Consider the following 22483-nt stretch of genomic DNA (forward strand, 5'->3'; position numbering starts at 1 on the left):
CCAAAAGTTTTCTGCCATTACATGGTCAGTGATGGTAATTCTATTTAAAATGGGCTAGTAAACATCCTAATATTTTTCCATCCTCCATTTTTAAAAAAAGGTTTTACTAAATGTTCATTTATATCCACTGGAAAGTTTTTCTAGAATAGCATATGCAATAAATTAATATATGTAAATATTCCTTTGGATTCCATTTAACGTCTTGCTATCATCACATCTATTTTGAATACTGTATTTTCCAAGCTCTAATATTTAATCTATTGCAATGTTTTTCAAAATAATGTCATGTAATTTTGATTGATCCAGAAATGAGAACAAATTGTATGTGGTGATAATTCCTCTGATACCTGTTAAACTCTATTAAGATACAGTAAACARGAACAGTAGAATAGTAAACCAGACTCAAATTAGTGAGAGAGAAAGGTTAAATCTCATCTAAATCCAGCTGATCACACTGTTTTTTTTTAAATCTATCTGTATATCTATTTGTAGTTTTAATTAACCTCAAATCACACAATGTCCATAGATATAAAGAACTTTCCATCATTTGTAAAACCTGGTCTTTCTTATAATCATCTGAGGTATGAGAACTTGCRCTGTTTTACAGTCAGATTAAACATTTTAAGCTTGTGGCATTCCCTCAGGCATATTTATTCCATTTAAGGAGAAAAATTAAAAAGAGGTATAACAAGTTCACAAAATAAATACAAACACACATGCTGAAATAGTTACTCAGATAGTTCCAATTGCTTCTAGGGTTGAATACCAGCTTTGCTATTTATTTTACATCTTGCATGTAATGCTATTCAGGGCAAGCCTAAAGTTCTAAAAAGCGATCATTAGAAAAAGTGTAAAGTGGATTCCAAAATTAGTCAAGGTCGCAATAGAGACCCCTAGCCTAATTTTTCACAAATGTCCAGATATTTCAGGTAGTCAGTTTTGAGATTTTCAACCYAAGACATTTGACACCATGAGCTGCCCAAGTTGAACACCTCAGAAACACATCATTTCTAGWGAATCCTCATTTGTCTTTCAATGTGAAGCTATATCTTGGCTATATGTAGGAACATAAAACATTAAGAGCATATTACAGTGAACTGTTAATTTCTACTTGTAAAGAAAAACAGAATTAAATGCTTTGCTCCAGAGAGTGGAATGAAAGCAAGATTGCATGCTAGCAGAAATGCTTTCTATTTTTTACAGTGCCTATATAATTTTCAGCAACCCTAATAGGCCAGCTAGCAGAGCTTACTTCTATAAATATTATTTCAAGACCAATTCTGTTATGAAAATCTATTATATCTATATTATCCTTTTGTCCTTTAATGAAATATATAAAATACATAAGATGTATTMATTTTTATTAATTGTGCTGTAATAAAAAATTCCCCAAGGAAGCTATCTTTTTTTTTTTGTTTTGACCATGGAGCAAACAAGGAAAAAATGCCTTATAAAATTATCAGAAAGATATTAAATGTTCAAACTTCAGTCTATGTATTTCCATATCCAACACTTAGAAAACCCAAAACATTCTAAGTGCTGTAACTAAAATGAAGTAAGTTATGAAATGTCTCATGCCCAATTTTTGGTTAGTGACATTTCCAGATTTCTGTCCACAGAACTGCTCAAAGTGGTTWTAATGACAAGAATTGAGAAGTGCTCTTTCAGTTGATGTGTTTGAAAGGTAGCTTTGTATGAACAGCTGTGTTTTCAAAATGCTTGCCACCTCTAAATTGGTCCTTGTGAAGTGCACTGTTTGCCTTATTGCCAGCAGGGCACATTGCACTGTAGCTGCTGCATTTTTAGTTTTTATCACTGTCTCTCTAACTGCTGAAGTGGAAAAGAACGATTGCCAAAATCTGACGTGTTTCTTTTCCTTTCTGCCCACTCTGACTTGGTTCTTAGCTGTTTGTTGCTCCAGTGATGAGAAACGTTGCTCAGTTTATTCATTCACTGAATGTCTTTTCCAGCTCAAATAATGGTGACACCCTATTGTAAACCAAGTCTCCAGCTGTCAATAGCAGTAAACGAAAGAAACCTAATTAAGACATACCAATCACTTTTTGCACCAGAAATAACTAGGCTGCAAAAAGTCATACACATCAGGGTGCATTTTTCCAAAAGCAAGAGATAATACCTTAAAAGCAAGAGACATACCATGTTTAGTAAGACACCAAGTCTGCATGGCAACRGGGATAGACCTCCAGAAGAAAATTAAAAAATCTGTTCACAAAAATTTGAACAGTTTTAATAGAGAAGTACTAGTACATGAAAACAATAACAAAAATTCTGAAAGAATAGTAATTAATTAGATATAGACTCTACTCAGCCTTTTTATTTTCAGACATTAGGAAGCAAACCACACTCCTTCATCTGGATGAGGAGATATACAAGTACAATCAGATTGCACACAAAGATTTATAAATGCAGCTGGGTAAAGRATTACATCAAAGACTGCAAAACTATATTGCAGAGTTCTTTCTGCTGCTTGTGTGAAAACATCTATCCCATACCTCAGCTTACTGGTGATCATCTGCTGTGGAGCCTTACCTCTACAATCTTCTCTACTGTGAGCAATCACAGGTATAAGTTCCAAGAATCACTTGCATCACATCAACARTCTTGAGAGGTCACCAAAATACACTAACAAAGAGTTAATGCTAACATATTTGCATTAATTGAAAGGACTTCTCTTTTAAAAGAGAAGATTCTGTGCACTTTCTTTGCACAGAATCCTTTATGTATGTAAATCTCAGTTGCTTTAAATACCACTCAAAGAAATAGAAYAAATAACTTTCAGGTTCTCTTCTGTCCCTCTTACTAGTACCTTTAAAACTGGACATTCAAAATACAAAACTTTCACATAAAACTCAGCTTTAAAGCACTGGAACACATTAATAAAAGCTCTGTAATAAAAGTAATAGGAGCAGTTACATTCAATTTTAATTCAGTATTATCAGTACCTATTTACTGTTACTAGAACATTAATGAAGGAAAGGAATAAATGCATTCCAAAAGCTGAAAGTAACACAAGTTAAATGCTTATTTTCCAATACACTTAYCTCTGTGATACCACATTCTTCAAGGAAACTGAACTTTGAATACAGTTTTGCTGCTGAGTGCAATGACRTGAGGTTTATTTTGTTACAGTGAATGACAGCTCGCTTTTCACTTCAGAATGATTTGAAGACATCTCAAGGTTAGAAATTAGTTACATGCACAGAGACAGACTCACATAATCAATGCAACCAGTTACACTGCTTAACTTGCTTCTGGGCTTTGATCGCTTCAAGTGGGACTGGAAAACTTACATCAGCAATCCATGCTTTCTTATATTCTWAGCCAAGATTGCATATTGGAATCACACTCTAATACTATTATAAACAAAAGAAAAAAAATGCCACTCAAAGCATWATATACAATTTTTGCTGTTGATTTCATTACTCATTTTTTAATGTACTCTGTCATATGAAGGGTACYACAGGTACATGATTTAGTTTTAGGTTGTTCTGCCAGAAGCAGRTGATCCTTACGGGTCCCTTCCAACTTAACATGTTCTATTCTATGATTGCATGATCTCATAAACTACCATGGRTGTTCATTCTACTCCAGAAACATTCTTTTATTCCACACCCTGAATGACAGTTAAAACAAAATAATTTTYATACAAAACAATACATASATAGGCCACTATTTAAACAAGAAAWCTTTCTGAATTGAAACTGTGCATTTTGGAACGATGGCTGCAGGCTGGAAGTGTCAAAATTATTCTACAATCTGTTATTTAAGCCACTCAACCTGTGAATATTTTACACAAGACAGAAGCACTTTAACCAAAGAAATAAGAAAGATTTATGCTGGAACACCATATGAGCTTGAGCTGGTGACTTATTAGCTAAAGCATTCACCAGAAAGAGAAAGGACATTGGATTAAATCATAACAAAGCAGAATTTCAACCTGGACCTCAGCTTCTTTTTTTTCTTTTTTTTTTTTTTTTCTGTCTCTTGCAGAAAGCCTATCTAATATATATGACTTAAAAAAATCCACTATTAAAAAGTAAGGTGCCCTTACTTTTGGTTTGAGAATCCCATGGAACCTGATATATAAAGTCAGGAATACAAACTCAAATCCAGGAATATGCTGGCTCAAAAGTAATCAAAAATATAGTTTATGTACTTAAAATGGTACAGCTTCTCAGGTGCCTGAGACATTCATGAAAAGTCCATTTTGGTCCACATTTTATGTTTCACAGTGGCCAATAGCAAATTTCCAGGGAAGAACAGAAGACCAGATCAATATTATTATGCTTTCCCAGAACACTTTCACAAATACCTCTACTGAGCAGGAGTCCCTGAGCATCATAGTGGGATCAAAAGCTGAGATAAGATACCTCCAGCAGCAGACTGTTGAATCCCCATAATTTACAATTCAGGTTACATTTTCAGCAATATTTAAATTATTTGAAGCATAAATTTTGTATTTGTCTTGCTTACAAATACATTTTTAATATACAATCCAATTGAAAATACAATGGTCAGTGCAAAATGTGCTTCAAGAACGTGCATCAAGAACAAGACAAAAAATTCTACCCCACATGGCCATCCTCTTTTCTCCCTATATGGAAAATTACATCTGTGCATTTGGCATAGAATGATTTCTACTGAGATCTTTAGTAAATGTGACAGTACTCCACAGAGGGGTATCATCTTGCCTCCTGGTGGCAAAATTAAGAGCAAGTTGCAGGCATTAACTGTTCAACACAAACCTTTATTTTTCTGCCAGGCTCAAGTTCATCTCATTTCCCAGAACAAAGGAGTAGATTACATTTTCACTGTTTCAGTCAGTGTGTCTTAGCACTTCAGTATAAACTGGGCCATGTGCATAAAAACTTACTATTGATCCTCAAAACAGCAGAATGTTTTCTGTGTGTTTATCTCACACATTGTCTGTTCACTCTATTAATAAACTTACGTGTTAAAATAAAATATTCAATGTCCTTAAATGTACATAACACAAAGAACAGCCTCAAAGACTTGCCAAATGTACTTCAAATTGGCACAATGCTCATATTGCTTTACATAATCCAACACCTTTCCTCTGAACAGTTACGGAATGCATAGGTGGTCAATATGACCAAGCCCCCTGGGTCTGAAAATGACACCTAAAATCCAAATGCTTGACATTTGACTTTAGCAATTCTGTCTATCTATACCAGAAACCCTCTAAAAGTTATTTATCAGTGTCAATTAMGCATTGATCTTATGGTTTCTAAACAATGTCACTGTGAATTTTAACACTAAAGGCAAGGGGAGAAAGGGCATAAATATGTGTTGCACAACAGTCTTTGGAAACAAAGTCTTGAGAGTTTTGTGTAAAGTCTATATTCTGAAGTAAATTAAGCAGTTAAKGGGTACTATTTTACATAAGAAAACAGAGAAGCTGTTGTATTACATGCCCTGGAACAAAATGTACACTTAAAGTTGGATTTATTTTACTCCACAAAAAGAAAAGCACCTACCAAAAATCTGGGAAGCATACATTTGWTGCCACAAGATGCTAAGGTTTCAGTTTTTACTATAATTTGGGACCTGACAGCAGTCTGCAAACTTCAGATTCTTGCAGAACTAGAGCAAAGAAGCAATTGCTAGTGTAATTTTTTTTTTCCTTTTTTTCTTTATCACTCAGAAGACACTTTTCTGTTATTACTCCTTGCAATTGAGGTTATTGAAGCCAGAATAAGAAAGCCAGTGATTAGCCTGAATTTGCCAAGATGACAAGCTATTTATTATAAGGTACCCATTTCTTTCTAATTAACACTTTAAAGAAAAGAAAAAAATAYTTTCTTTCTAAACAGCAGCTACAAAAAGAATTAACAATTATAAAACCTTTGGATTATCAATTTTTGTATATTTCTGTATAAATATCTCACAGGCTTGCCTAAGAATGTCATTAGGAATGTGTATTAACGCAACCATTTCATTTCCCTTTCATTATACATAAATTACATTTTTATAGTTATAAATTTCATGTACAAAAGTTAAATATTCATGCTCTGTAGGATTTTGCTCAGTGTTTACATTTTCAAAGCCAACAGAACCTAGTCTGCTTCTGCTGATAACTGAAAGAAAAAAGAAAATATTTTAAAGGAGGATAAAATATGTAGATGATATATTTTGCTTTATACTCTGTGGATCTTCATCTTTCTGTAGAACAATGCTCCACTGRATGTATGACAAGCTAAAAGTCTAAAGACATATTACTATATTAACTTAATTTATGCTATCTGGATACCACTATAATACTCCAGACACCACAGTCATTTTCTTTTCTTACTTGCAATAATTAACAGTAGAGAACAAAAGATGGCTAAATTAATTTATAACTTTATAGTTTCTTATACTAATTATTTCCTCTTCTTGTATTTTAGGTCATCCTGTCATTCCTGCAAACACTAATCAATCATGGGATTTGAAGTTAATACTACTAAATAAATGAATTRTTTAATCTCCTATGACCATCTATACATACTTCATCTTCAGAAAGCTCATCAATTTTATGTCATCAAGGAGAGAGTGACCTTCATTTCCACAAAATGCTTCTTCCTACTGGACAAGTTGGTTACAAATTTATCATGTATCCTCAGGAAGGAAGTCCTTCACGATCRTCATTTGATAAAAGCGAGTTTGTGCTGTATTAATTAACCAGGTCATACTGAATTGCAAGACCGAAATTGTGGAATAAAAAAAGGGTCTGTTACTTTCCTGATCATTGGAGCTAAGATGAAGGACCTSCAGCTCAAAATTAATTTGCTACTTGGTCTAGTTACCACTGCTCTGCTACAAGCTGTAGGAAAAAAAGCAGACTGCCCAGAGTCATGTATATGCGAAATCAGACCTTGGTTCACCCCCAGGTCTGTCTACATGGAAGCTCCAACGGTGGACTGCAATGATTTAGGCCTTTTTCATTTCCCAGCCAAACTGCCTGCTGACACACAAGTTCTACTTCTACAAACKAATAATATTGCAAAAATTGAACACTCAGTAGACTTCCCAGTGAATTTAACTGGCCTAGATTTATCTCAGAACAATTTATCCTCAGTGACCAGTATTAATCTTAGGAAGATACCACAGCTGCTTTCAGTGTACCTTGAAGAAAACAAACTTACTGAACTCCCTGAAGAATGTCTCTCTGGACTCAACAATTTACAAGAGCTTTATATTAATCATAATCTGCTTTCTGTGATTGCACCGGGAGCTTTCATAGGCCTCAATAATCTTCTCAGACTTCATCTCAATTCAAATGGCCTGCAAGTGATCAACAGAAAGTGGTTTGAAGCCACTCCTAATCTTGAAATTCTCATGATTGGAGAAAACCCAATAATCAGAATTGAAGACATGAACTTCAAGCCTCTTAGCAATCTGCGCAGCCTAGTTTTAGCAGGTATAAATCTCACTGAAATACCAGATAATGCTTTGGCCGGCCTTGACAAYTTAGAAAGCATTTCCTTTTATGACAACAGATTTGTCAGAGTGCCCCACATTGCCCTTCGAAAGGCTACAAACCTTAAATTTCTGGATCTAAACAAGAATCCCATTAACAGAATACGACAAGGAGATTTTAGCAATATGCTGCACCTAAAAGAGTTAGGAATCAATAACATGCCTGAACTGATTTCCATAGATAGCCTTGCTGTTGATAATTTGCCAGATTTAAGAAAAATAGAAGCGACCAATAACCCCAGATTATCATACATTCACCCCAATGCATTCTACAGACTTCCCAAGCTGGAATCGCTCATGCTCAACAGCAACGCGCTGAGCGCCCTGTACCGCAGCACAGTGGAGTCCCTGCCCAACCTCAAGGAAGTCAGCATCCACAGCAACCCCATTCGGTGTGACTGCGTCATCCGCTGGATTAACATGAACAAAACAAACATTCGTTTCATGGAGCCGGAGTCCCTGTTCTGTGTAGACCCTCCTGAATTCCAAGGTCAGAATGTGAGACAGATACATTTCCGGGAAATGATGGAAATCTGTCTCCCCCTGATAGCTCCTGAAAGTTTTCCATCTACACTGGATTTAAAAGCTGGCAGCCATATTTCCTTACACTGCAGAGCAACAGCAGAACCAGAACCTGAAATCTACTGGATAACACCATCAGGACACAAACTTTTGCCTAATACTATCTCTGATAAATACTACATTCATTCTGAAGGAACATTAGATATAAGTGATGTGACACAAAGAGAAAGTGGCTTATACACATGTATAGCAACAAATTTAGTTGGGGCAGACCTAAAGTCAGTCATGATTAAAGTGGATGGTTCTTTCCCTCAGGAAAACAATGGCTCTTTAAATATCAAAATAAAAGACATAAAATCTAATTCTGTTTTGCTTTCATGGAAAGCAAGTTCTAAAATTCTGAAGTCCAGCGTTAGATGGACAGCCTTTCTGAAAGCCGAAGACTCCCGGGCTGCACAGAGTGCTCGAATACCATCTGATATAAAGGTATATAATCTCACACATCTAAATCCATCAACTGAATACAAAATTTGTATAGATATTCCCACTATCTATTCGCAGAATAGGAAACAATGCATCAATGTAACCACAAAAGGACTGGACTTGGAAATGAAAAGCTATGAAAAGAACAACATAATGGGATTYCTTGTCTGCCTTGGTGCTCTTTTGGGAATCATCTCTGTGATGTATCTCTACAGCTGCATCTCTCAAGATATGAACTATGGCATTGGACACAGCTATCTAAGGAATTACCTGAAGAAACAATCCTTTTCACTCAATGAGCTTTATCCTCCTCTTATCACTCTTTGGGACATGGGCAAAGAAAAAAGCACAGCAATGGAAGTAAAAGCAACTGTAATAGGTGTACCAACAAATATGTCATAAATATGTCAGTATATCACTCAATTTTGGAAATAAAAAGCACATGACTGCATTTGTGCTGAACAAAAAGGCAACAAGAAAACGTATTCCTCTTAGGAACTAGATGCCTGGACTTTGCTGCTGCCAACAAGTGGAATATATATGACTCAGTATAAGAGAAGAATTTTAATTAACTGGCTTCTAAGGGTATTCTACCAACCAAATAAAATTAACTTCATATTCTAGAACTTTCATGGGACGTTAAAGTCTGGAATACAGTGGAAGTAGCCAAGAACATTTTCTGTATTTCTTTTTTAAATTATTATATAAAAGTAGTGGAACTGAGCAATACCTCCTCCTGTGCTGTATTACACACAATAGCCACGAGTTTTTGCAGTGAACAGATATACTAGGATTGACATATGGTGTAATGAAATGGACAAATTCTGTAGAGTAGACACAGTGAGTATGTGAATTTTTTTTAATGAGAAAATACATTTTTGATTAAAATCAAAATACTTTTTGTCTTGTTTGTTTCTAACAATAAAAACAACCCACCACTCTGGGAGCTCTTGTCTGACAATAAACAAACTCATTCCAATGTCTGATAAAATATCTCTTTACATATTCTCCTATTGAAATGCTAATATGAATACAAAGGATATTTCTGCTGATTTTCGGCTGTATAGCATTTCCAACAGAAACATAGGTTTAGTGTCAGTTTTTCTCAAATTCTGTTTACTCTAAGAACATTTTAAAGGCAAAAGGGATGTTGGAGATGAGGCTACTTAAACCAACTTAAATTAGATTTCAGCATAGATATGGGTTAATGAATAGYTCTTTGATCTTTTTATTATAGACACTCTTATGTGTTTGTGTGAAATAATTTTGTTCCCTTAGCAACATGTGAGCCTGCARATCTTTATTTCATTATATCTGTACTACATCATTTTATTACTAGRCAAAAGTAGTCTCTTCTAGAATACGTGGCAGTGTTTTCCATGGCAATACTATGAACTACCATCCATATAAACATAACATCTTGAACAACTACACAGAAATATCTGCATGGTATTAGCCATTTTCCATGACCAAAGACATTTTTCATGTCAAAATCCCCACAGAARCTACAGATGAGCAGTGGAATTCTTGTGTAGCTCTGTATAAAAATGGACAACTGTTCCTTCTACAGATATCCTGCATAAACCTGAAGTCCTTTAGAAGTAATAAATCCACCTTGTAGCTTTAATAGCCTAAWGCATATTTAAGTGGCATTTTTATACAAGCATGAGAAAAAAATGTAACAGCATTTTTTTCAGCAAAGTACAATCTCTTAAAAAACATAGAAATAACTTCTTAGTAATGCTAAATTATGCTTTTTCGAAATCTCTTCATTTACACAACAGCTGGGTTTTTTTCCACACAAGGCATAGGGCTAAAATTTTCATATATTTCATTAATTGGGATGTTTACTCTCTTTAATGGGGGTAAGAACTGACAAGGATTGATATTTAAATTCCTCAGAAACAGAAAAGTTCTGTTACASAGCTGTGTTTCTATTTATCTCATAGTTTTCTCTCAGGGATACAATGCATTAAAAGCAGTACTTACTGGTTATTCAAACCAGAAAAGAGTAGTTCAGAAATAGATTAACTTTTCCTTGGCATTTGACAGCAAACCTCATTCTGAAATGAACCATTAATGAAAGACAGAAAGCAAACATAAACATTTGAAATACCTGGCTAGGAAATACCCAAAATACAATACTGAATGAACTTTTTGATCAATTTATGTTACTTTTTCTGTCAGCTACTARACTGAAAGATAGTGTTCTATTCATAAAAAGATTAGGAATTTACTTCTTGATGAAGCATTTACTGCCATTTAAAAAATAAATTCCAATATTTCATCAGCTAACACAGTCAAGTGCTAACTTATATATGAAGTTATTCAGTTAAGCKAAAATGCTGTGAAATCACAACTCCAAAAATACCCATAAAACTTAGATAAGAGATTTAGAAAAAAAAAATTGATTTATATCTTAAAAGGAAATTTCCATTTCCAAAATTTTCTAATAAAACTTATTCTGCTTGTGTAGCCTGAAGTAGTGACCTCAAGATAACTTAAAATAGAAATTGAGAKTCTTCCCACAATCTTGTGGTGGCTAGTAATAGAAAAGATACAATGATCAACAATAATCTTATAAGATATTCTTTTYTATCTGAAGCCAGAAGAGACATTTCTGAAAAGGGTTGCTATATAGTATAGAAAATAAGTTAACCTACTAGACAATCCTAGAAGAGCCATGAGAAAAAAAATTGAAAAGTACCATTCTGTCAAATATAAGGAAGAAAATAATTCTTATTATTGGACTGAATGGAGTGGMTACATAGCATTGACAAGAAATTTTACATAGAAGTGTACAGTATGAAAAGTTCAATATTAAAACTTCAGATGACATTTTGAAGGATTTAGCTAAATGGAAGAGAGGAGATAGCCATTGAACACAACCCAGAAGAGCCAAAATGAGAYTGAAAATTCACCTCATGCTAAAGATTAGAAAAAATGCTTGAAAAAATATTAACAATTACRTGCAGCTTTTGTAGAGATTATAAACATGATGACTAGAAATACATCTAGAGTCAATAAATTGCCTGCTGAAGATCATAATACTGGATCACAAGATAGCTTAGAGAAAGACATCTTGAATCAGATCATCGGGGAAACAAAAGACACCTGTGATCATTTTAGAGCCTCTTTGGCTTTCATGAGCAGCAGTAGAAAGGTGCTGGAATAAACTGCTAGGTAGGAAAAAAAAAAAAACAACCACATCTTTCTGGAATACAGGTTGACCTTCCAAACCTAGTAGGTCAGTTCATTGATGAACTAAATATGTAATCTGAATAGCTTTTTATTTAATACCATTGGAAATAACTGGAAAGAATTTTCTCAGGAAAAGACTACATAGATACTCAGGGAAAATGCTAAACTACAACATAAAAAGACAAGAATTATCAAAAGAAGAGAAAGATAATCTAAACATTCAGTAAACATGTAATCAAGACAGTGAACAAAAAATAAGCTAGATGAAAAAGTTTGTGAAAATTAAAAAAAAAAAAAACCACCAAACTTCATTTCTGCATAGGACAACTATAGAAGTTAAATATTAAACAAGACAATTGCAATTACTCATTTATATGACAAATTCCATTTATTATTGAAACTTGGCAAGATTTGAATGATTGGAATGTTAAAATACACARTCATAACCTGTCTAGTGAAAAGTGTGGTTTGCAACTGAGATTTGAGCTATTCATTTCATTTTCAATAAAAATTCTAAATGAGTTAAGTCCTCTTCAATGCTTCCATTATAGGGCGGTGTGAAAATAAAGTATCAGACTACATTCTGTGCATGATTAGCTGCACCTCAGTATTCTGAGACAAAATGCATCCTTTGTAAATAGCATAAGCATACAGTRAAACTAGCAATGAATAATGAAAATKGACMCTAAGGACTGACTGTGGTTATGTTATTTTTCTGGTTACATTCAATAGCATTTCACTTCTAAAGCTGGGGTGATCAAAAAGAGATAGAAGGTTAAGCCAATTGGATATCCTATTTWAAAGACTTGTTCTTTTGAACATTCAAGAAAAACTTTAAATAAATGTATTGTACATCTACCTACTCAACTACAATATTCTTCGAGAGAAATAAAGCTGCAGCTATATTGAAGTACCTTCAAAGCAACTGAATCTTTTATTAAGTCATTCCTTCCTTCCTTCCTTCAGACAAAGCTGAAAACTACAAATTAAATTCCTCTGTCAGCTAAAAAAATGCTTTTTTTACAAATCTCTCTCAATTGCTTATCTTTCTATCTCTCAGATTCAATTATTTTTAGACCCTTTTTTCCCAAAGCTCTTTTCTTTGCCTTGATGCAAATGCTCTGTTCCCTTCCATCCTCCCTGTGGGTTCTTTGCATATTTCCTGCTACCATTGTTGCCAGACTGTCACATCATTTCCAACACTGCCAGTAAGACAGATGTTGTCTGACTTAATAAAAAATATATAAATGAAATGTAATATTTGGAGGCAAAATATTTGAATAGAGTAACACAAATATTAAAGAAAGACCYGGCATTTTTAGAGAGAAACCTAGTTGTAAAGATGACCAGGTAATGAGATGAAGCATCTCTCACAGAAACCAAGCAGAAAAAATGTAACAACATTCAGATGAATATAATAATATGGTAGTTAGTTAAAGCTGAAAGGACAGGCTATTTGGGCAGATGGCCTATTCCTGATCTTAAAATAACTGATGTTTTCTTTAACATTACAGTTTAGGTAAGTGGAAAGCAATTCCATCTGCCTCACCCTTACGTAGCTATTGTTCGTTATCCCTGTTGATGACAATTTCACACTGTGCTCCACATAACCATATAGCTTTTGTGAATCATAAAATTCCATCAACTTCAGTGCTGGTGTCTTARTCTATACACATTCCTTACAGTCCAGACCTAGATTCTATAAAGAAAACCTTTCTTTATAGAAAGATTTCAAATACTACTTTACAGGTCAAAGGGTTTACAGTTTTGTCATTTAGCATGTGAGCACAAGTCAGATTCCTTGAGATGGCTGTTGGGAATAACTTTTAAGGGCAGAATCTTGTCATAAATTCTCCTTTTTTTGTATKAAATTTTACTCTCTGATGTTAACATTTGTAACTATATTTTGCTTCTGTCTAGGATGAATGTCAACTAAACTTAAAAACATACAGCTGAATACTTCATAACACCAGAGAGAGTGGGTTGCGGTCTGAAGTCTACTTCAGACAGCTAAAACATACTTTTGGCATAATGGTGGAATGATTTTATAGGACACAGGATCAGATGATGAAAATCTCTATTCCTAAATATTCCAACATTTAAATGGAATATAAAGGGGCTAYGAATACAGTCAGAATTACCACTTTTAATTATATGCAAAGCACCCAATAACTATGCCAAAGAAAAAGCCCCAACAATTTAGAGTTAGTCTCACTATAACAAAGCAACAACCATCATTAAACTAAAAGTAATCAGCTATGTTTTTCTTTATATACCAGGTTTAAGGATTACATTAGACCAAACTGTTACTATCAATTATAGTCTTAAATTAATTTAATGTTACCATAAAAATTAATATAAAATGGGATGTTAAAATTTTACATAATTTATTTCATGAACGCTCTGAAGGTGCTCATGGAAAGTGCATACCCATTTTTAGCAAACTAAGTGCTATACTGAATATTCATGTGTGACACAATGTACAGCAAAGTAAGAAATACTGTTTTCTCCTAAAATACCTGCTTGCACARGTTAAACTATTAACACATAAAATATATAGCAGATGCACACCACTATCCCAATTCCATTTATTCTCTTCTAATTTAACAGGATTTCAATATTCAAGCTAGGATGAACTGTATMCCCACGACTTCCAGACCTTTAGTCTGACAAGTCCAGAATAGTATAGTCCACTGTAACAACACTTATAAATGTCCAATTCACCTTGTTGCATTTCAGGCTGTTAAAAATTACATCCTTTTCTACCTCCCAAAAAATTCTTGCACCTTCCCATTTCATTCCTTCATTTAGCATTAAAGCTCCCTTTGTCCCCCTTGGTCTTAAGAAAACTGACTAAAATGGAGTAYGTCCACTACAGGTAGAGTATTAGAAGTGTTTTTTTAGCTTTTGCCATGCCTGGATTATTAGAAAAAAGAAAATTTCAAGAGAATAATCATATTACCCATCGATCTGCTCAAAAGCATATAAAAAATCATAAGCATATATCAATAAACACATCAYACCAAAGCATATACAACAAAGATTAAACACCCCTGCAATTAACTAAAGGTTTAGAAAAAAAGAAACAGAAATATATTGTCACAGGGCTGTGAGTTTTTTCCTTGCTACATTGAGAGGTAGAYAACTACCCACCAGTACTTCCTTACAGATTTAGGTGTGTAATTTCCACTGAATTTAACAGATACTAGTTTCCAACCCGTTAAGGTGGTTTGGACAGAGCATGCTCCTGGACGACCAAAAGCTTGGCCATTTGAACCTATCTAYCTGACTGAGAGCTCTCAAAAATTTTCATCTGCGTAGTACAAAGACAGTATAAATGCAATATACTTCTTTTATTTAATTGAAAACATTACATATATTTTTAACTAAGACAAAATGGGGAAAGAACAATATTATTTATTTAAAATGCTTAGAATAGAAAATTTTGAGGAGAGCATCTATTTCAGGATTAAATAATTCAATTTCCATCAAARAAATTCTGTAAAGTGTTGAAAATTAAGCTCCAGAAAAGAAATGTTCTCTATGTTCTGATAGTATCTAACTACAAACAAAATTATATGCCATACCATATATTCTAAATTACCTTATTGTAAGATACCACAAACAATACAGGTTTCCCTTGGATTCGTACTCCTCCCGACCTAAAAGATTTTCAGGAGYCTGCTCCTGCTATTCATCTCTAAGTATAAATTAACATCTGACAGAATTTCTTAGGCTTCAACTTGTCTTCTTCATCCTTTTGTCTCCTTCATTCGAAAATTCATTTTTGCTTCAATTATCTTACACGTGAAAATTCTCTCTTCTTGTATGTCGTGCAACATTGTTCTCCCACTATCAGCATTTCTTTTTTATCATTCTAGMAAAGAACTCCACTTTTCTCTTGCTAAAATTTATATTCCACCACTCTGGATGTGTATAAAATAATCTAAATACTTCTTGCTAGAACACTTACATTAAAATGCCAAACTTTATGTATAATGTGATGATGAGTAGGGGTTTGCCTTAAACAAGAATATGAAAACTTTCTCATAAATATTCACACAATTGACAAAGTATAAGAAAAACAATATTTTAACCAAAAAATGGTAAATAAAAAACCTTCATATGCTGTTAACAAACAAAGTGCAGACCATGTAAGCATCACAAGTAAAAGTAAGGAAAAATGAGAAACTTTAGATACTCAAACAGAGACAAGTGAACGGTAAAAATTAATTGTAATATAGGAYGGAACAAATATGTTTGAACAAAAAAGAAGAGATCTATAAAAATGTGGCCAAAGGGGACAAAACAATAAGTTTTCAATATGATCAACTCAATAAATATGAGAAAAACATAAGTTGAATGAGAAAGGAGGTGCTACAGTAGATTTAAAGACGGTGAAGGAAAAAATGGGATAGACCAAAGGCTTAAGAAAAACAGTTGAAAAGGAACATGTGAAGCCCTGTGTCTAACAGCCCACCCTGGAAACACAATAATTAAAGGTAGCAATAGTCTAGTCAGTAGGAGAGCAAAATTTTAAAAAAGAAGTAATAGTATTCTCAGCAATTAAGAAAAATTAATAATATAGACATTAAGAAAGATGTCAAGGAAAACAACTTGAAGAGCTTGAAGATATCATGACATATCTAGAGGGAAAGATATACATATTATATATATATGTGTGTGTGTATGTTTCAAATCAAGACAAGGCTTAACAAAAATGGGGAAGAACAAGACAGCAGCCCTATGTGCTTTGATTTGGCCAAAAATAATTAGTACAGAAATAAATTGTAAAGAAGTGTTACATTTTTTCCATTTATTTTTTTTCTTTTTCCCCCTGCTGTCTCATTTTCAAAAATATTTCAGATTATTCTTAAATAATGCTATGGAGACAAACTATAATTTCCACACTTTATGATCAAGGGTCAAGGAAAACGTTATAATACTAATTGCAAAACAAGGACAAAAATATTTATTAGAAAGTGAAATAAGAGCTTAAGCAATGACAAAGAGCATGTTGGGAAGCTCCAGCTAATATGAAGAAGGCAGTGACAGGTAGTGTCATTTGGGAGGTTTCATTCAGAAGACAATTGAAAGCTGATAACCCTGTGTTATTAAGCAAAATACTTTCMTAATGAAATCTCAGAGGGAAGGAGACACTGTTGCCTCTAATTAAAGAGAGAGCTCAAGGTCCAGGAGCTGCTTAACAGTATCAATTATAATGCCCCTAATAACCAATTAAGGTTTGTGATTTTTCTAAATATTACCAGAGCTACAGCAATATCAAATATTGTTTTTAAGAAGCCTCCAAGTTCTTTAAAAATAATTAATTCTGAAGGATTAACTGCAAAATCCATTTAAAGGCAACAATGAAAGGCACTGGAAGGTATTTGAGTTTGTTTTAAATGATGCTGAAAGCACGTGTATTCCACCAATAAGATGCTAATCATTGTTACAGAGAATAAAAGCTTGAAGAAAAAGAAAAGGGAATACCAAGAGCAGAGGGGAAAACAAAGAAAACAAAATCAATTAAATTAAGAGGAGAAAAGAGGGAAGACAAGAATGAGTCTGTTTAACATTAAATTATACAAGTCAAGTCACTATATTGAAGTTATATACTAAAATTCTGACCAATGAAAGAGTCAGAATACAGTAACTGAAACTTGTTGGGTTTTTTKGAAAGGATTTTTAAGAACCCGTTCTAAAACTCTTAGCAAACTGAAAAATCAGCAAAAACATGGAAGAAAGACTGAATAAGACAACTAGGTGTCTGTATCTAAAACAGAGCTGATCCAGTGAGTCTTTGATGATATATTTACACATAAAGCTGCCTCTYAGATGTAGTTTGGAGAGATCCCAATTAGGAAGTCCATACAGTACTGTGAAGCCCTTCAAGAGTTTTCCACCTTGGTTCCAAGTGCATTTGAACMTTATTAGTTTGACAGAAAGGCATGCTAATATCACTCCCACCTAGATTATATACACAAAAGCACTAAAAGACACAGTACTAGCCATGGTAGTCAGGAAAACATCACTCCACACTCAAGGGTTGGTGGTCAATGATTTATACTGTTTTGAGACCAGTTGCAAGGGTTTTCCTCCGAGTTCTACTCTGGGATTTAACCATTTAACCATCTTTATTAATGACCTGGAGGAGAAGACAAAATCCTTATCAATCTGACAGCCGTWATTTGAACAATGAAGACAAATACATTTAACCACAGGGCTGCCATTTAGAGGGATCAAAAATACTGGAGAATTTGACCAACAGGTTGYCATGAAATTCAGCAAGGGCATATGTAAACCCTGTACCTAGGGTGGACTAACCCCTGAATGAATACAAACTTGTGACTTCCTCACTGGAGAGCAACTTGGCTGAATAAGATGTGCGGCTCCTTAGCACAGCTGGCTAAGGGGGTACTAGGCTGTATTAATATGAAACTAATGAAGACTGTGGGAAAGAATTCTCCTTCATTCAGCACTTGTTAGACCAGCTCTGTGATCCTTTGTCTAATACTGGATCCCCCCTTACCCGCCCCCATATGAGACATTGATCAACAAGAACGAGATTAGCGGGAGATTCCCAAGATTTCAAGGGCTCTTCTCTTACAAAGAAATTCTGACGCAGCTGGGCTTGTTCAGCCTGGGAAAAAAAAAAGAGAATGAATACGTAGCAGCCTTCCCATATCTAAGAAGTGGCTACCGAGAAGATAGTCAGGCTCATCACTGAGGTGYACAGCAGGAAAATGAGTGACAACAACCATAAATAGAACTTAGGGGGAAGGGGATTTAACCAGATATACGAAAAATAGTTAATTATGAGGAAAACAAATCTTGGAAATAAATTGCAGAGTACTTGGTATGGTACAAAATTATAAGCATTATGATCTGATTCATAATTKACCCTATTTTGAGCATGAGGTTGAACAGATGATTTATCTTCTAACCTAAATAATTCTGCAGAGGAACTTTATCCCCAGAGACTATACATGCAAAGCAACCTGCTCAGAGAAGCAGAAAAAATTTTAGCCAAAATTACTCCAAAGTTTTGCACAGGAATATCCTCTTACTTCTTCTTAAATGTTTCCAAGAGTTCTTCTTGAAGATATGCTACAATTTCAGTAGGTTTTTAGGCCCCTTAAATGTCTAAATTCTAAAAATATATTCATAATACAGACAGCTATTTCCATACTTTTTCAACATGTGGCCATACTTTATTTCAAATATATTTACTTTTTTGAACGAAATCCTTAGGAATTTCTTATGTGCCTTTTCTCTGCTCTACCATTTTCAATATGATGCTCTTCTACATATCTAAATGGCACAATTTTGCATAAATGGAGAGCAGCAGACAGTGAAACAGAATATATGAGTGTTTCTTTCTTTTTTTACCAACACAGACGTGACTAACTAGCTATAACTAGCATATATTTTTCTGGAATGTAAAAAATTTTGAATAAATCCATGAATATGAGAAAAATATTCAAATTCACAGAATCACAAAATATTCTGAGTTGGCAGGGACCCACAAGGATCACCAAGTCCAACTCAAGTGAATGGTGTATGCAGGGTTTCAACCAATGACCTTACCATTCCTAGTACCACGCTCTAGCCAGCCAACCAAAAAAAAAAAAAAAAAGCATGAAACTGATGAATCAGAAAATCTTTCCTCTTGTACTGTCAATTATGATGAAATTTGATTTCTTTGGGATATGGTTTCGTTCTGTACCATCATAGAATCTTTTGTGGATTTGCAACTGCATCAGCCAATTCCCTTCAGACTCAAAGATACACCCTGTGAGGTCCCATAGACTTATGTACATTAAGGATCTTTAGGTGGTCATGGACTTGTTCTTTACTTATAATGGAGGGACTTTGCTTCCCCAGTGCCCATCCCACTGTCCATCCACTCCAGGAGTGGAAGATAAGTTGCCATTGAAGACTGACACCAAATGTTGTGGAGTACCTCAGCCTTCTCCTCATCTGTTGTTTATCAGAGGATTACCATATGCTTATCAGCGTTGTTTATCAGAGGATTTACACCTTCCTTTACCTTCCTTTTGTGATTAACTGACCTGTAGAAGCCCTTCCTTTGTGTTATTCTTTGTGCACCTTGACAGGTTCAGTTTCAGCTTCTCCGTGGCCTAACTCACCCCATTCCTTCACCTCTATGCTCTTCCCAGGTTACCTGTCCTTGTTTCTATTGCCTGTAGATTTGCTTCTCTGCCTTCAGCTTGACCAGCAGGGCCCTACTCAGCTATGCCAGTCTTTTGCTTTCCCTGCTCAATTTCTTGTTCCAGGGGATTTCTAGCTCTTGTGCTCTTCCTTAAAGATCTGCCAGCTCTGATCTACTCCCTTGTCTCAGAGGTTGGTCTCCCAGGTGATCCTATTGATTACCTTCTTGAAGAGCTGGAAGTTTGCTTTCCTTAAGGTCAGGGGCCTAACTGAACTCTATAGCTGATCCATACCCCTTAGGACTGCAAATTCCACCAATGCATGACCACTGCCACCCACGCTGCCTCCAACCTTCATGTCCCCACTTAGCTTGTGTATGTTGGTGACTTTAAGATCCAGGAACACATTCCCTCTGCTAGGGCTGTCTCTTACCTGGCTCAAAAAGTTATTTGGTACATGTTGCCCAGACAAGTTCTGTGTTCTCCTTCTTTGGAAGCATTTGAGGTAAAGCTGGATGGGGCCTTGGTCAGCCTAATGCAGGGCTATCTTAGTGCAAGGTAAACCTGCCTACAGAGATGGAACTAGGTGACCTTTAAATATTCCTTTTGACTTGAACCATTTTATGATTCTAAGCAAGGAAAACATAAGGAAAAAAAAGGGCCACTCACATGTAAGCTAGTGGCTGATCAGTACATTTGCCTAGCAAAATRTTGTACCTAATCACCACAGCCTGTGTAACTAAACTCCAATCCTGTTTTCTGTGTAAGTGTGCTGTCTAGTCTGTGCATGTATGTGCATAATCTACTACAGAACATCAGGCTGAATTGGCAGTTCAGGCATTCCACAAGGACTGCAGGTCTGCAGGACCTAGAGCTCTCATTAGCAGGAACACTGAGACACAATTCTGGGTGGAGTGACTGATTGTCAAAAATCCATATGTTGTGGATGAGTCTGAATGCGAACAATAACAAACTCGAGCCCTCACCAGTTGGATGGCAGGAACAAGATCAGGCTATTCATGCTGTTCATGCTCTGCTGGTGCTGATACGGAAATTGATTTCTCTCTGTGTTATCTGTGTGGTCAGTTCCGTGTGTGTATGGYATGGTGTGTGCTTCTGCCTGTGCAGGATGTGTGCTTAGCCTCACCACTGGCTGGACCCTGGGAGACAGAACCACAGCCAGGATCTCATTTATGGCATCAGACAGGAGCCTTCCTGAACCCTACAATGCACCAAAGTTGGTTCTAGTAGACTAAAACTTTAAAGAACATCTAGTAGACTAAACTTCATGTTGCCAGCAACATGAAGTTTATAGTATCCAGCATCTCTAACATAATTTCTAAGGTTATTCTATCAATAAAAGAATTATTAATATCTGAGGTGATGACTGGTTTAATCCAACAAGCACTACATATGTAAGTAAGTGTGCTTTTCTAGTTTAAAAATAGCTTCTAGTTAAAAATATTTCATTAGAGAACTTTCCCAAACTATTTTCACATTTTTTCCCCTGTACAGCACAAAATGAACTCTCACCACAACATCACCACCACAGGCAATAAGAATTGATCAGGGGTAGGCTTATTGGACCTGACGTATGCTGACAAACACTTTGACTAGTTTTCCCTAGGACTTCAAACACTCTACACCACTGAAATAATTTGCTTTTTGTCCACAGGCAAGAGAACTGCCTGTTACTAAATGAACAACCTGGGCTTCTACCTTTGAGATCCTAATAATCATTCAAATTGACAGCACCAACCAGGGTCAAAAATCTTATCATATCCTAAGGAACCAATTTAGGAGAGCCATACTTTAATCAGCTTTTTTTAAAGAGCAACAATTTTCATTTTACCTTCTGATATTATTATGCTCTTTCATTTAAAACAATAATTARCCATATTGACTTGAGTTTGATATCSTCCTCTCACAAAAAGCCAGTTTGACTACTTAGTTCTGTGTTATAGTTGATGCCCATGATCCTGACATCCTCTCCTAAAGCACTTGCCAAATTTTAACCAGTTACAGACAGTCTAAACTCCACTCTCATTCCTATTCCTATTTTCTTAGTGTCCTTCAGAAACTGAATGGAAAATATGAAAGGCAATGACTTAATTCTATTTAGAGCATCTGTTTCTAAAAATCTTGAGTCATGCAGGTGTCCATTAATCCTTGCTCCTCAAACTAACAAGCCAATCATGACAGAGCAGCAATCATTCCTTCCTTCTGGGAAATGGTTAATGATGGGAGAACTCCTGATATTTAAGTCCATGTTTATTCAAAATCTTTGACTTGTGTACTCTCCTGCACAGAATCTTTTTCTTAATTCCACAAAAAAAGTACCAGATAGGTAAGAGACAAGGAAATACCCATTCTCTTGAAGATTCAGGTTCTGAATCTAGTCCATACCAGTCAGACCAGTAAATTCAACTTATTTAATGCAGTTTCACACTAAACATGAATTCAACTGATCATTCATTATAATGAGCTTGATGAGACACTAGCACAGCATGCCCAGAGAGGGGGTGGATGTCTCTCCCCTGGAAACATTCAGTGTCAGGCTGGATGGAGCTCTGAGCAGTCTAATCTAGTTGAAAATGCCCCTG

General features: G+C 35.1%; 1 protein-coding gene across 2 annotated transcripts in view; it reads left to right on the forward strand.

The window, feature by feature from the left end:
* LRRN3 (leucine rich repeat neuronal 3) overlaps positions 1-10780 on the forward strand; it is a 33141-nt gene extending 22361 nt beyond the window's left edge. Inside the window, exons 2-3 of one of the 2 annotated variants that reach the window (XM_057381174.1) lie at positions 5687-5793; positions 6429-10780. In XM_057381174.1, the coding sequence (XP_057237157.1) occupies positions 6781-8907 (2127 nt within the window). In that variant the 5' untranslated portion in view covers positions 5687-5793; positions 6429-6780 and the 3' untranslated portion in view covers positions 8908-10780. The remainder of the gene's footprint in view (positions 1-5686; positions 5794-6428) is intronic. The other variant, XM_057381173.1, reaches the window with a different exon arrangement.
* Positions 10781-22483: the final 11703 nt, after the last annotated feature.

This window comes from Malurus melanocephalus, unplaced genomic scaffold, assembly GCF_030028575.1.
Source record: "Malurus melanocephalus ecotype Western Australia unplaced genomic scaffold, MMel_1.1 scaffold_495, whole genome shotgun sequence".
Lineage (NCBI taxonomy): Eukaryota > Metazoa > Chordata > Aves > Passeriformes > Maluridae > Malurus > Malurus melanocephalus.